This window comes from Erinaceus europaeus, chromosome 12 (assembly GCF_950295315.1).
Source record: "Erinaceus europaeus chromosome 12, mEriEur2.1, whole genome shotgun sequence".
In the NCBI taxonomy this organism is placed as follows: domain Eukaryota; kingdom Metazoa; phylum Chordata; class Mammalia; order Eulipotyphla; family Erinaceidae; genus Erinaceus; species Erinaceus europaeus.
Window position 1 is genome coordinate 94,924,587 of NC_080173.1, and position 14,030 is coordinate 94,938,616.

The 14,030-nt window shown below is 52.9% G+C and overlaps 1 protein-coding gene across 1 annotated transcript in view; it reads right to left on the reverse strand.

Moving 5' to 3' along the window:
- Positions 1-14,030, reverse strand: part of DNAH1 (dynein axonemal heavy chain 1) — a 102,509-nt gene that overhangs the window by 74,629 nt on the left and 13,850 nt on the right. The window contains exons 2-8 of the mRNA XM_060204551.1: positions 11,241-11,625; positions 10,005-10,077; positions 9,098-9,272; positions 8,664-8,820; positions 7,783-7,915; positions 4,075-4,236; positions 3,406-3,658 (exon numbers count right to left, since the gene is read on the reverse strand). Of these exons, the coding sequence (XP_060060534.1) occupies positions 3,406-3,658; positions 4,075-4,236; positions 7,783-7,915; positions 8,664-8,820; positions 9,098-9,272; positions 10,005-10,077; positions 11,241-11,591 (1,304 nt within the window). The 5' untranslated portion in view covers positions 11,592-11,625. The remainder of the gene's footprint in view (positions 1-3,405; positions 3,659-4,074; positions 4,237-7,782; positions 7,916-8,663; positions 8,821-9,097; positions 9,273-10,004; positions 10,078-11,240; positions 11,626-14,030) is intronic.

Here is a 14,030-nt window from a genome sequence, read left to right on the forward strand (position 1 = left end):
AGCTAGCCTGCACTGCAGTAGGGCCTGCGCTTGAACCTTTTGTACATAGCAAACAACACACTATCTAGCTGAGCCATTTCACCAGCTTTGTGCCTACCATTTTGTTTTTAGAAGACAAGAGTTCTATATTTTATTTGTTTTGTTTTGTCTTAAGGAAAGAAAGAGAGAAAGGGGGGAAGAGAGGGGTGGGCCGGAGAGGAGGGGAAGGGAGGAGGATCCTTACACCGGTCCCTGTGCTTTGCGCCACGTGCGCTTAACCCACTGCACCACCACCCGACCCCCCAATAAAGACATTTTAAAAGAAAAAAAAGTCGCAAGGACCGGCCTAAGGATCCTGGTTCAAGTTCCCAGCTCCCCCCCTCCCCCGCAGGGGGAGTCACTTCACAGGCAGTGAAGCAGGTCTGCAGGTGTTTATCTCTCTCTCCCCTTCTCTGTCTTCCCCTCCTCTCTCCATTTCTCTCTGTCCTATCCAACAACCTACGACATCAATGACAACAACAATAATAACTACAATAAAACAACAAGGGCAGCAAAAAGGAATAAATAAATATTATTTAAAAGAAGAAGAAAAAAAGCTACAATGCTGTGAGCAATGGCAACCAGCTTCCTTGGGAATAAGGAGTACCAGGTGTAAAAGCGAGGCGAAAGACTGCAGTCAATTTTAAGGTGTCAGCACAAATTCACAAACATGTAAGTTGGCACAGAAATCGGCTTTCATGAATGTGGAGGTTGATATGGTGTGATACAGTGTGATATGGTGTGATGTGCTGTGATATGATGTGATATGGTGTGATGTGGTGTGATATGGTGTGATGTGGTGTGATATGGTATGATATGATGTGATACGGAGTGATGTGGTGTGATATGGTATGATATGGTGTGTTATGATATGATGTGATATGGTGTGATATGGTATGATATGATGTGATATGGTGTGATATGGTATGATATGATGTGATATGGTATGGCATGGTGTGATATGGTGTGATGTGCTGTGATATGATGTGATATGGTATGGCATGATGTGATATGGTATGGCATGGTGTGATATGGTATGATATGGTGTGATGTCGTGTGATATGGTGTGACATGGTATGATATGATGTGATATGGTGTGATATGGTACGATATAGTGTCATGTGGTGTGATATGGTGTGATGTGGTGTGATATGGTGTGATATGATGTGATATGGTGTGATATGGTGTGATGTGGTGTGATATGATGTGATGTGGTGTGATGTGGTGTGATGTGGTGTGATGCGATGTAGTGTGATATGATGTAGTGTGATATAACTCAACCATGAAATGTGTGGTGTTATCTCCTCCAGATCTGCCTGCCCTCCGAGCATCAAGGCAGTGACTTCCAATGGCAGTGAGCACAGGCTTCCAAATACCACCATCCAGTCAGAGAAGCCGAGAGCCTGGAGGAGCAGCTCTGACTTCAGGATTAGATCTGGGAATGTACAAGATGCCCCTGAGACTGCTGTTCAAGCAAACAAGTAAGAACAATAGAAATGTATTTTTAAGAAGAGAGACACAGATGATCTGAGATGATAGCAAAATGGTTAACAAAAAAAAAATTCATGCCTGAGGTTACAAGCTCCCAGCACCACCATAAGCTAGAGCTGAACAATGCTCTGGTAAAACACACAACACACACACACACACACACACACACACACACACGGGGGCCAGGCAATAGCACAGCGGGTTAAGCACACATGGCACGAAGCGCAAGGACTGGCACAAGGATCCTGGTTTGAGCCCCCAGCTCCTCACCCACAGGGGGCTGGGGTCGCTTCACAATCGGTGAAGCAGGTCTGCAGGTGTCTAATTATTCCTCCCCCTCTCTGTCTTCCCCTCCTCTCTCAATTTCTCTCTGTTCTATCCAACAACAACAACAGCAATAACAACAACAATAAGGGCAACAACAAGAGCATCAAAATGGGGAAATGGCCTCCACGAGCAGTGGGTTTGTAGTGCAGGCACAGAGCCCCAGCAATAATCCTGGAGGCAAAAAAAAAAAAAAAAAAAGTCAGTTTGAAGTAATTCCCACTGCCCAAATTTCATACAATATGACACCAAAGTAAAAAAAAAAAAAAAAAAGTGGAGGGGTGGGGTCTGGACAGTGGTTGAGCGCACATGTTACAATGTATTAAGTACCTGAGTTCAAGCCCCCAACCCCCACCTGCAGCAGGAAAGCTTTGGTAGTGTTGAAGCAGTGTTGTACCACCACCCCCTTCCCTCTTGATTTCTGGCTGTTTCTATCTAACAAATAAATAACAGTAATAAAAAATATTAAAAATGCAGCACTGGGGAGTGAAATCCAGGGCCTCGTGTATGTATGAAACCACTGAGTAGCCTCCTTGGTTAAATTTCTGTTCACTAACCCTTTAAAAAGAGAGCAAGAGGAAGGAAGAAGAGACAGACAGGAGACACCCCACAACACTGCTTGACCCTCCATGGGGCTCCCCCCAGTACCATCCCTGGTGCTCTCATGAGACACTGCGGCTGGAACCCCCGGACCCTGCTCCTGCTCCACCAGGTAAGCTAGCTCCTGACCGTAGTAACAGATGGTGAGTAAAATAAGAATCTTTGACTTTACATTGACCACGAGAGATTGGCGATGAACAAGAAATGGTTTGGGGCCCCAAAAGACCGTAGTGTGCGGAGGTGAAGACAACAGAAGGGAGGGGGCCGAGTGGTGGCGCACCTGGTTGAGCGCACATGTTACAGTGCACAACGACCCGGGTTCGAGCCCCCGGTCCCCACCTGCAGGGGGAAAACTTCAAACAGTAAAGCAGGGATGCAGGTGTCTCTTTCTGTCCTTCTCCGTCTCTCTCTCTCTCTCTCTCTCTCTCTCTCTCTCTTTGCCTCCAGGGTTATTGCTGGGAGTCAGTGCCTGCACTATGAATCCACTGCTCCTGGAGGCTATTTTTTCCCTTTTGTTATTTTTTTTTTAATCGTTATTGTGGTTATTATTACTGTTGTTATTGATGTCATTGTTGTTGGATAGGACAGAGAGAAATGGAGAGAGGAAGGGAAGACAGAGAGGGAGAGAGAAAGATAGACACCTGCAGACCTGCTTCACCGCCTGTGAGGCGACTCCCCTGAACCGGGATCCTTATAGGGTCCTTGTGCTTTGCTCCACAAGCGCTTAACCCACTGCACTACCACCCAATTCCCTGTCCTTCTCCCTCTCGTATCATCCCTTTCCCTCTTGATTTCTGCCTATCTCTATCAAAGAAATAAATAAAGATAGTTAAAAAAATTTTTTTTAAAGACAACAGAAAGGGCTTGGAGGGGGCACTACCCTTCCTTCCGGGATGCCCTACTTCCTCAGGGAGTGGCTAACCTGGAGGAGGCGGCGCCCTGTTGGGGGAGGGCGGGGGTGGGGGGACTCACGAGGGCCCCTTGCGCATCCTGGGCGTGCTCATGGCCCACTGCCTGATCTTGCCCAGGCTCTGCTCGCTGATGACCCGCTGGCCCTCCGCCGGCATGCAGTCCACGTACAGGTTGTACAGCAGCAGCGCCTCTGTGCTCTTGCGCAGGTTGTTGGCCTCGATCACACGCTGTGTGAACACGCACGGGTCCTCGGCGCTGAAGAGGAGCTGTATGCGTGGCACCCAGTACTGGCAGATCAGGAGCGGGGGTCTACCTGGGGGGGGGGCGGGAGGGCGCGGTGGAGGCATGGCATCCCTTCTCGGGCCCTCTGTCACATCTGTGGGTGGGAATGGTGGGATACCTGCTGACAGGCTCCCCGGGGCAGATACGGACATGCTCTGCAAACTGAGGGTCATCCAGAGGGCTCCTCGAGGCCACCCCAAGGACACTCCCTGCTAACCGGGCCCCAGCTCCTTGCCAGCACCATCCTGACAGCAGCACTGCCCACGGCTCAGAGTTAGCATTTCAGACCATCTCCCTTGGCCCTTTCTGGGATCTCTGAGCGGTGGGTCAGGAGACAGACAGTCGCAGGACGGCGGGCGGCATAAGAGGATGCGGACCTGAGCTGGCTGTGCCCTGCCGGGCCTGCCCCAAGGGCCTCCCTGGACCAGGGCAGAGGGAGGCGTGTACCTTCCACCGTGACCCCTCCGTTCAGGATGGGCTTCCCGAGCTCATCGCGCACCAGGCCCCTCTCATCCGTCTTGTGCACCAGGTATAGCTTCTTCTCCTTGTCGTAGTCCAGGACGCCAACGTCACACCACTTATACTTCAGCTGCTGGCTTTTGGGGTCCTCTGAAACAAGAAGGGGCCCACCAATGCTCCCAGAGTAAGGTCACTGATGGGAGCGGCAGGCACTGGCCTCAGAGGCCACTGCTCAGCTCACTTCCCCACAAGGAAAGGGCCCCTCTGCTCTGGTGCTCATCCCGCCCGCCGAGCCAGACTCTGAGCATCCCCTGACAGCAGGAGGGGCTGAAAGAACCAGGTCTCAGGTCTCCCTGCACGACTCCAGGAGGGCAAAGAAACACAGGCCAGCGGGGACGAAAGGCAGGAAGGTCCCAAGCGAGAAAAAGACCTGTCGGCGATCTAATGGCAAAACCTGTTGTGGCTGAGCTGACATGACCCAGCCAGGCTGTGGGTGGCAGCTGAGCCTCTGGGCCCATCCTATTTCCTCACCAGGTGGGGCAGGATGGGGGGGGGGGCTGTTGACCAGTGAGGACCTCAGCGCAGACCCTGGGGCCTGCTTGGTCAGGATGGGCCCGTCCCTCGTACTCTGGGCTGAAAGTCTTTCCCTGTTTCTTTAGCTTGCCACCTGCCACCAGCCGCTGTCCCCTCTTGTCCCTCTGTCTATTTCAGGGACTCTTGAGCTTGTGCCTGCTGTAGGTGTGTGCACTGCTGAGCCCTCTGCCTGGAGCACACGGTCCCCTAGAGAAGCATCTTTGCCTTCAGCGGTGTATTTGCTGGGTGGTGCGCACAGATCACCACGCGCAAGGACCCGGCTTCAAGCCCCGGCTCCCACCTGCAGGGGAGTCACTTCACAGGCGGTGAAGCAGGTCTGCAGATGTCTGTCTTTCTCTCTTCCTCTCTGTCTTCCCTTCCCTCTCAATTTCTCTCTGTCCTGTCAAATAAAAATAAAGTAGAAAGGGAACAAAAAATGGAAAAAATGGCCGCCAAGGGTCAGCACTGAGCCCTAGCGATAACCATGGTGACAAGTAAAAAAAAAAAAAAAGAATAGGGAGCCGGACAGTAGCGTATTGGGTTAAGCACACATGATGCAAAGCTCAAGGACCGGCGCAAGGATCCCAGTTCAAGCCCCCAGCTCCCCACCTGTGTGTGTGTGTGGGGGGGTTACTTCACAAGCAGTGAAGCAGGTCCACAGGTATCTGTCTTTCTCTCCCCCTCTCTGTCTTCCTCTCCTCTCTCCATTTCTCTCTGTCCTATGCAGCAGCAACAACAATAACAGTAACAACAACAACAATGGAAAAAATGGCTGTCAGGAGCAGTGAATTCCTAGTGCAGGCACCAAGCCCCAGAGATAACCCTGGAGGCAAAAATTAAAATTAAAATTAAAAATTAAAGAGTGTCTTTGCTTCCCAGCACTGTCTGGCCTGTCACTCTGGCCTGTAGACTGCAAGCCCAGCTCTGGTCCTCAACTTTGCTTTTTCCCTTCCCTTCCTAGTTAAGTTTCTTATTTTGAAAATGTTGACCTAGTCTTGTTTGAACTTAGATGAAAAGTTATCATGAGAAACTCAGCCAGCAGAAAGCCAGAGGCTTCAGGGAAGCAAGGCTCCCTGCAGTCCCTCCCCGAGATGTGGTGACTGCCCCCAGCTGGGCTGTATATGACAAGAGACACTTGGGGGTGAGGGGGGGGTGAGGGGACAGGGTTGGTACGTGAAGCAGTTCAAGTTAATACCACCCCAAACCTTTTGGTTTTATTACCAGGAATTGGAGCTCAGGGAGCAGTTGAGTTAAATTATTTTTGCAATTAAATTCAAAGTAAAGAGAACATTCTGGGCCTCCTGTCTAGTTTAGAGAAATTGATTCCAGCAGCAGCAAGGTTTCAAATCGTAACAATCATACATCCTGCCCAGTGGACTGAGCGAGGCCCCCTGGGAGGGTGAGCAGCCTGACACCAGTGACTTACAACCTCCCTCCTGCCTGAGCACTGGTCCGATGGGCTCAGTCCCCTGCTCCACCCTGGCTCGTCCACCCCGGCTCATTCACCCCCCCAGGCCAGGAGCAGAGGGACCCTCAGCCCTTCACAGGGGGGCAGCTCCTTCAAGCCTCCAGCCTCATGACCCAGGCCTTCTTAGGAAGTCAGCACAGACTGGTCATGCAGGCTTCTGGCAGCTGTGGAAGTGTCCCCTGGCACAGTTCCTGGCAGCAGCAAAGTGCTGAGAGCCTCTAGGACCCCGGGGCAGACCTGAGGCCAAGGGAGGGACAAGACTGGGGAGCTGCAAACCAGTGACAGTGACCAGGGAGGTCAGCAGGCAATCGCAGGTGTGTGTTCTTTGTGTGGTAAGAATGTTCATCTGAGCGCAACTGTGTGTATGTGTGTGTGTGTGCGTGTGTGTGTGTGTAGGATGTAAATGGCCCACACAGAGGTGAAAGTCAAGAAAGAGACCACACACACACACACACACACACACACACACACACAACCACACAATGGTGGTTTCTGGGTGTTGTGATGGCAGGTGTGAGCCGTGCCCCTTGTGCAGACTTGAGCGTCTCCGACAATGACGCATATTTTCACTGCTGGCATAGGAAAGCTTCCACTGTTTGCTTTTGTTTTGTTTTGCCACCAGGATTATGCCGGGGTGGGGGAGGGGGGCTCAGCGCACACATGATTCCTTGGCTCCCACTGGACTCTGAGACAGAGGAGAAGAAAGATAGAAAGAGAAAGAGTGGGGCCAGGTGTGGGGCACCCTGTTAAGTGGACCTGCTCAAGGATCTGGGTTTGAGCCCCCGGCTCCCCACCTGCAGGGGGGATGCTTCACAAGTGGTGAAGCAGGTCTGTAGGTCTCTCTCTCTCTCTCTCTCTCTCTCTCTATATATATATATATATATATATATATATACATATATACATATATACTCAATTTCTTTTTTTATAATATTTATTTATTTATTTCCTTTTTGTTGCCTTTGTTGTTTTTATTGTTGTAGTAGTTATTGTTGTTGATGTCGACCTTGTTGGATAGGACAGAGAGAAATGGAGAGAGGAGGGGGAGAGAAAGACAGACACCTGCAGACCTGCTTCACCACTAGTGAAGTGACTCCCCTGCAAGTGGGGAGCTGGGGGCTCGAACCAGGATCCTTACCCCAGTCCTTGTGCTTTGCACCACGTGCTTTTAAGCCACTGCGCTACCGCCCAACTCCCATATTTCAGTTTCTGGCCACCCAATAATAACTTTTTAAAGGCCACCAGGAGCAGCGGATTCATAATGCCAGCACAGCTCCAGCAATAATCCTGGAGGCAGAGAGAGAGGAGCAGAGAACAGGAAGAGGTGCAGCAGTGCGCTCTCCTGACTGTCCACGAAGCCTCCCTGAGGAGGAGCTCCCATGAGGTGGGAAGGAGCTTGAACCCAGGTCTGTGTGAGTGGTTAAGTGTGTGCTCTGCCAGGTGAGCCAGCTCCTAACACTGAACGCCATGTGTTTGTCCACCCAAATGTCCCACCGGTGTCTTTCTTGATCTGAGTGGCAGCCCCTCGGCTCTGAAAGGAGGGGTCCTCGCCCCCGCCCCCCCGTAGCCACCAGGTCCCCGGGATAGCTCAGGAGGCCACGGCAGGGCTGTGCGAGGATGGGAGGGCTCCTCCTGGCTCAAGCCGCCCCACTCACCATGCCCCAAGAAGTCGTTGGTGGGCAGGAGGGCTTTCCCGGGCACGGGCTTCCTGTCCTGAGACCCCGGCTCCACACCCATATTGAGCCACTCGCTGGGGGTCCGGCAGTCAAACTCCTCGTTGTCAAAAACCTGGAAGAGAGTGATGGCTGCGTCACAGTCACAAGTGGGCTGGGCATGCCAGAAGGTGGGGGCCAGGGGGATCCAAGAGCACTCCTAACCCAAGTGTGGGGGCTGCAGGCCGGGGGCAAAGGGCCCAGGGCCTCCTCTAGCTCCATGGAGCCTGACTCTCCACTCGGTCCAGCCGTCCCCAAGGTCTAGACAGCGGGCTCTCTGGAAACTCAGAGCAGGACACTGCCTCTCTTCCCTGCTGCCCAGGGTCCTCCAGCTCAAGCCCACGGGAAGCGGAGGCCCGTAGGTTCTCCCGAGAGAGCTACACCTAGACTTGGAACCAGAGGGGTCTCGGGGCTGTCAGGCCCACCGTATTGGGGTGATCACTTGGCTTTCACTCTCTCTGCAGGGAAGAGATACTCAAGTCCCCCCTCCCCCCAGAGGAAGGCTGGGGAGGTGGGGGGGAAGACGGAGCCAGGCCATGCTTCCTGTCCCTCTCCCCCTCCTCCTCTCCCCCTGGACCGGCTCCTCAGCAATATCCCACAGGGCTCACGGTGACGCCCTCCTCCACACCCCTCACCCCACCCCAGTGTGTGCAGAGGCTGCTGCTCTGTGGTTGAGAGTGACCCCCAGAGGGAATTCTAAGTGTGGAGTGCCCAGTCTAGCAAGCTGAGTGCTGGGCAGTGGGGGGGGTGGTCTCCCTTTGGTCTCCCAGCCATGGCCCTGCCCCTGTCGCCCAACCATCAGCCCTCAGTGGAAGCTGGGCTACCTTGAGTGGGAGGTAAATGGGGAAAAGGGGGTCGTGGCCCTGCTCGATGGTCTGAGGGTGCTGGAGGTCTGGGTGCCTGGGCATGAGCTTGTCGGAGTCGATACCCTCTCTGTGCAGCAACTGCTCAATGTCCAGGCTCAGGTACAACCGCTTCCTCCTGGCCGAGAGAGCAAGGGTGAGCATGTGAGGCGGCTGCATGCGGGTCGGGCCTCCCTCCAGGGGCTTCTGCACCTGAGACACTTCTGGGAGCAGTGCGGTGGTGGTGGTGGCAGCGGGTGATGTCTTGAGCCCCAACTGTCCTCCACCCTGCGAGGCACTGACGGAAGCTTCACCCCCGTCCCCAACTCCACAGCAAGGAGAGGCTGTGTCCCTCTCTCCTTCTGCTCCCAGAATGCAGACCCTCCCCCGGCCCCAGCCCCTGCCCCCAGACGTACCTCTCAATCTCAATCTTGCGGGGGCACTGGCCCGGCAGCACCAGAAAGGGCACCTGCACCTTGGGCTCGTAGGCCTGGAGCGGGAAGTCAGTATGGGAGAGCAGCTCGGTCGTGGGCCCTACGCGCTGCTGCTCTAGCCGCTCCCTGAAGTCCTCAGGAATCCTAAAGGTGCTGACTGCATACAGGTGGAGGTGGGGGCTCAGGTGGGGGTGGGGGAGAACCCCACAACAGCCCACAGCAGAGCCCTCACAGGTATCTGGAGGGCATGCTTGGGGCCCCAGAAGCCCAGAGCTTGCATGTGGCTGGCAGTGTGAGGGGGCAGCCAGGCACGGAGTGCCAGCCTGGAGGGTCACACACACACAGGGGCCTGGGGACCCATACCCAGAGTCAGCACGCCCAGCCATTCCCCTCCTGGCCATCCGTAACCCCAGCACCTGCGGTCATGGCTCTGATTCCACAGCCTCTGTCCCTCAGGCCCTGACGTGGGGGACACTCTCCCAGCAGGCCCTCCAGGCTGGCACTCTGTGCCTGGTTGCTCTCACCCACTGCCCAGCTTCTGGCAGGGCCTAGTTGTACTCTCTGGGGCCCCAGAGAAACCTCTAGAAGTTCATCAGAGGCCACCTGCTCCAGTGCGCTGTCTTAGCAGAGCTTCTGGGTACCCGAGCAGCCCCACAGCACCCAAATGACCTGGTGGAAACACGGCTTCAGACGCATTAGCCGGCCTGTGAGGCCAGCAGGAGCTGAGCCTGTGAGCTGAGCCCTTGCAAGTCACTGCACCTCTCTTCCCCCCCATGTCACAGCCGAGAAGTTGCACCTTCATTCAGGAAGAGATCATCTCCCTGACAGCCTCACTTCTAAGCCTAATCCTACCCCCACCTCACTCCCACCAGCCCTCTGGGGCACCTACCTTTAGGAGTGAACTCCTTGAGGTCAGCCTGCCGCAGGAGGTTCTGGTTCACAAAGGGACCTTGACACACTTCCTGAAACCAGAGCCCCCAGGGCGTGTAAACAGCCAGGCGCTGGCTGAGTCTGGGGGACCCCAAGACCAGGTGTCTCCCCCACGCCCAGGGGGAGTGCCCATGGGCAGTGCCCTGGGGCAAAGGGTTGAATTTGTAGCTCTTCTTTCAGAGGCCACAGGGGCAACAGGAAGTGGCCACCTGGGACACCTGGTGCCAGCCCCTTCCCGGTCCGGTGCAGCATGAGCCGCTCTGCATTCAGAGACCACTCCTGGTGTGTGTCCAGGGGCTGAGCCACAAGGGAAAGGTAGTGGGAGGCCAGCATGTGTCTCTGTGCACCTTCTGCTCTGACGTGACTCTGGCGCAGCGAGCGGCACAGTAACCTTCACTCTCTCTCTCAGCCCCCACCCTGCCAAAAAATTCCTAAGGTTGTCTGGGATTCATAGGGAACTATGCCACCTTCTCTCTGCTCTCCCTCAGTCTCCGTGTCTCTCCTCCTCCACCACGTGGGCCACAGATTCTGCCAGGGGCTACAAGGCTTCTCTTCTGCCTAGTTCTTTCCTCCTGGCCTCTGTCTTACCTGGCAGGTACATACCCACTTCCTGCATTTCTCTTTGTCTTTTTTAAAAATATTTTTATTTATCTATGAGAAAGATAGGAGAGGGAGAGAGAGGGAGAGAACCAGACATCACTCTGGTACATGTGCTGCCAGGGGCTGAACTCAAGACCTCATGCTTGAGAGTCCAGTGCTTTATCCATTGCACCACCTCCTGGATCACAGCTCCTGCATCTCTCTATGCCGCCCAAAGACTCCCTCTCCAGGACCAGGGCAGGGAAGAGCATTTCCCACAAAAGGTACTGCCCATAATAATAGGGACATGGCTGTCCCATCCCTGCCACCCGTCTCCAAGGCCCAGTCCAGGGTATGTCACTGTCATACTGCAGATGTCTGTAAGGAGTTGTTGACTGCGTCAGCCGCTAGAAGGGTGGCCAGAAGGGTGGACGGAAGACTGGACGGACGAGCAGGTTAAGGAGGTAGATGGATGGACAAACAGATGGACAGATGGGTCAATAAGCAGTGAGCCTGATGGCATGGTGGGTGGGGGGATGGAAGAAGGAGAAGGACGAATGAATAGAACTCACAGCGAGCGAGGGCCTCAGCCCAGCAGGCAACAACGGCCACTTACCCCTAGCTGGTCCAGGGATTCGGTGCTGAGGATATCAGAGTAGAAGCCACGCTGCTTCATCAGTGGATACGTCTTATCTGTGCTTGTCAGGGGCAACTTCCGGGGTTGCCCCAGGTCTGACACCACGGGCAGGGATGGGGTCAGGGGTAATGGTGGGAGCTTAGGGTCAGGGTTCTGAGAAGACTTCTTCAGCCCGGAATCAGGGTCCACAGACGTGTTCCCCGGGGTGTGCTCTGTGTCTGCCTGAGGCCTCCCGAGTAGACACCCTTCATTGGCAGAAGAAGCACCACAGAACACTGAGTCCTGGGGTGGCCATCTTGAGCTGGAGGCTCCTCTGTTGGGCTGCTCCATGCTGCTTCTCAGGGTGATGCCTCAGTCGCAGCTCCTAGGAAAAGAAGGCCTGAGCCACCTCCTTGGCCTAAATACTGCTTCTTCCTTTATTTTTTTCCCCTTCCTTTTTCTTTCTTTCTTTCTCTCTTTCTTTCTTTCTTCCTTGACTTTTTAAAATATTTATTTTATTATTTATTCCCTTTTGTTGCCCTTGTTTTTATTGTTGTGGTTATTATTGTTGTTGATGTTGTCGTGGTTGGATAGGACAGAGAGAAATGGAGAGGGGAGGGAAAGACAGAGAGGGGGAGAGAAAGACAGACACCTGCAGACCTGCTTCACCGCCTGTGAAGCGACCCCCCTGCAGGTGGGGAGCTGGGGGCTTGAACCGGGATCCTTAGGCTGGTTCTTGCGCTTTGCACCACATGAGCTTAACCCGCTGCGCTACCACCCGACTTTCTATAAACTTTTTTAAAAATTGTGCTGTGGAGTGAATCCAAGCCAGAGTCACATGCGTTCAATACTGATGGGCTTCTTTCTGCCTAGTTGTGTATTTTTAGAGATGGAAAGAGAGAAAAGAGGGGGCCGGGCGGTAGCACAGCGGGTTAAATGCAAATAGCACAAAGCGCAAAGACCAACATAAGGATCCCGGTTCAAGCCCCCGTCTCCCCACCTGCAGGGGAGTCGCTTCACAGGCGGTGAAGCAGGTCTGCAGGTGTCTGTCTTTCTCTCCCCCTCTCTGTCTTTCCCTCCTCTCTCCATTTCTTTCTGTCCTATCCAACAACGACGACAGCAATAACAATAATAATTACAACAACAACTATGATAAACAAGGGCAACAAAAGAGAAAAAGTAACCTCCAGGAGCAGTGGGTTCGTAGTGCAGGCACCAAGCCCCAGCAATAATCCTGGAGGCAAAAAAGAAAAGGGAAAAGAAAAGGAGACACACAGGGGCCAGGTGGTGGCGCACCTGGCTAAGCGCACATGTTACAGTGTGCAAGGACCCAGGTTCGAGCCCCTGGTCCCCACCTGCAGGGGGAAGGCTTCACAAATGGTGAAGCAGGGCTGCAGGTGTCTCTGTGTCTCTCTCCTTCTCTATCACCCCCTCCCCTCTCAATTTCTAACTGTCTCTATCCAACAGATAACGATTTTAAAAATTTTTAAAAAGAAAAGGAAAAAGGAAAAAGGAGACACACCAAAGCACTCTTCCAGCACCCGTGGCATTACCTCAGCACTGTCCTTGGCGAGCTCATGTGGGCTGGGATGAAACCTAGAGTCTGATTCATGGCAATATATGTTTTACCCACAGAACCATCCCCCAGGCTCCTAAACTTTTTTTTTAAATTTCTTTATTGGGGAAAAAATGGTTTACAGTCAACAGTAAAATAAAATTAAACTTTTTAAAATTGCTACCAGGGTTATCACTGTGGCTTGGTGCCAGCACTATGAATCCACCACTCCCAGTGGCCACTTTTTAAAAAAAATTTTGATAGGACAGAAAGAACTTTAGATGGGAGGGGGAGATAGAGAATGACACAGAAAGATGCCTGCACACCTGCTTCACTGCTCATGAAGCTTCCCTACAGGAAAGCTGCAGGAGCTCAAACCCGGGTCCTTGAGTACGGCAGCATGTTCGCTCAACTGGGTGCACCACTGCCCAGCCTGCAAACGTTTTTATTTTTATTTTTTAAATTTTATTTATTTATTTATTTATTTATTTATTTATTTATTTATTTATTTACTTGGATAGAGACAACCAGAAGTCGAGAGGGAAGGGGGTGAAAGGGAGGAAGAGAGACAAAGACACCTGCAGCCCTTGCTTCACCACTTGTGAAGCTTTTCCCTGCAGGTGGGGGCTGGGGGCTCAAACCCGGGTCCTTGTGCACTGTAACATGTGCGCTCAACCAGGTGCGCCACCACCTGGCCCCAACTTTTTTAATTTGTGTATCATAACGTGATAACCTCTTCTTCTTCCCCAAACCTTTGTCCAATTTCCTGTGACACAACCTTGACCTAGGATGTCCCTGGTTGATGCATTTGGAAGGAGATGAAAATAATAATGATTTGGCTAAGACCTGCTCAGCAGACACTAAAGACACAAACTCAGGGGCCAGGCAGTGGCGCACCTGGTTAAGTGCACACACTACGGCGCACAAGGACACAGATCCAAGCTCCCGGTCTCCACCTGCAGCAGGGGGAAGCTTCACGAGTGGTGGAGCCGGGCTGTAGGTATCTCTCTGTTTCTCTCCCTCACTATCTTCCCCTCTCTACTCAATTTCTCTCTGTCTCTATCCAATAATAAATAAATAAAAGTAAAAAAAAAAAAAAGACGACAAACTCTTGTTCTTGGGATGGTGAATGTGATGGTAACCCATCTGTGTACCCACTGGTGCCTCTTTCCTCAAGTAAATCAAGCTTTTTAAAAAAGCATCCTGGGGTGGGGGTCGGGCAGTAGTACAGTGGG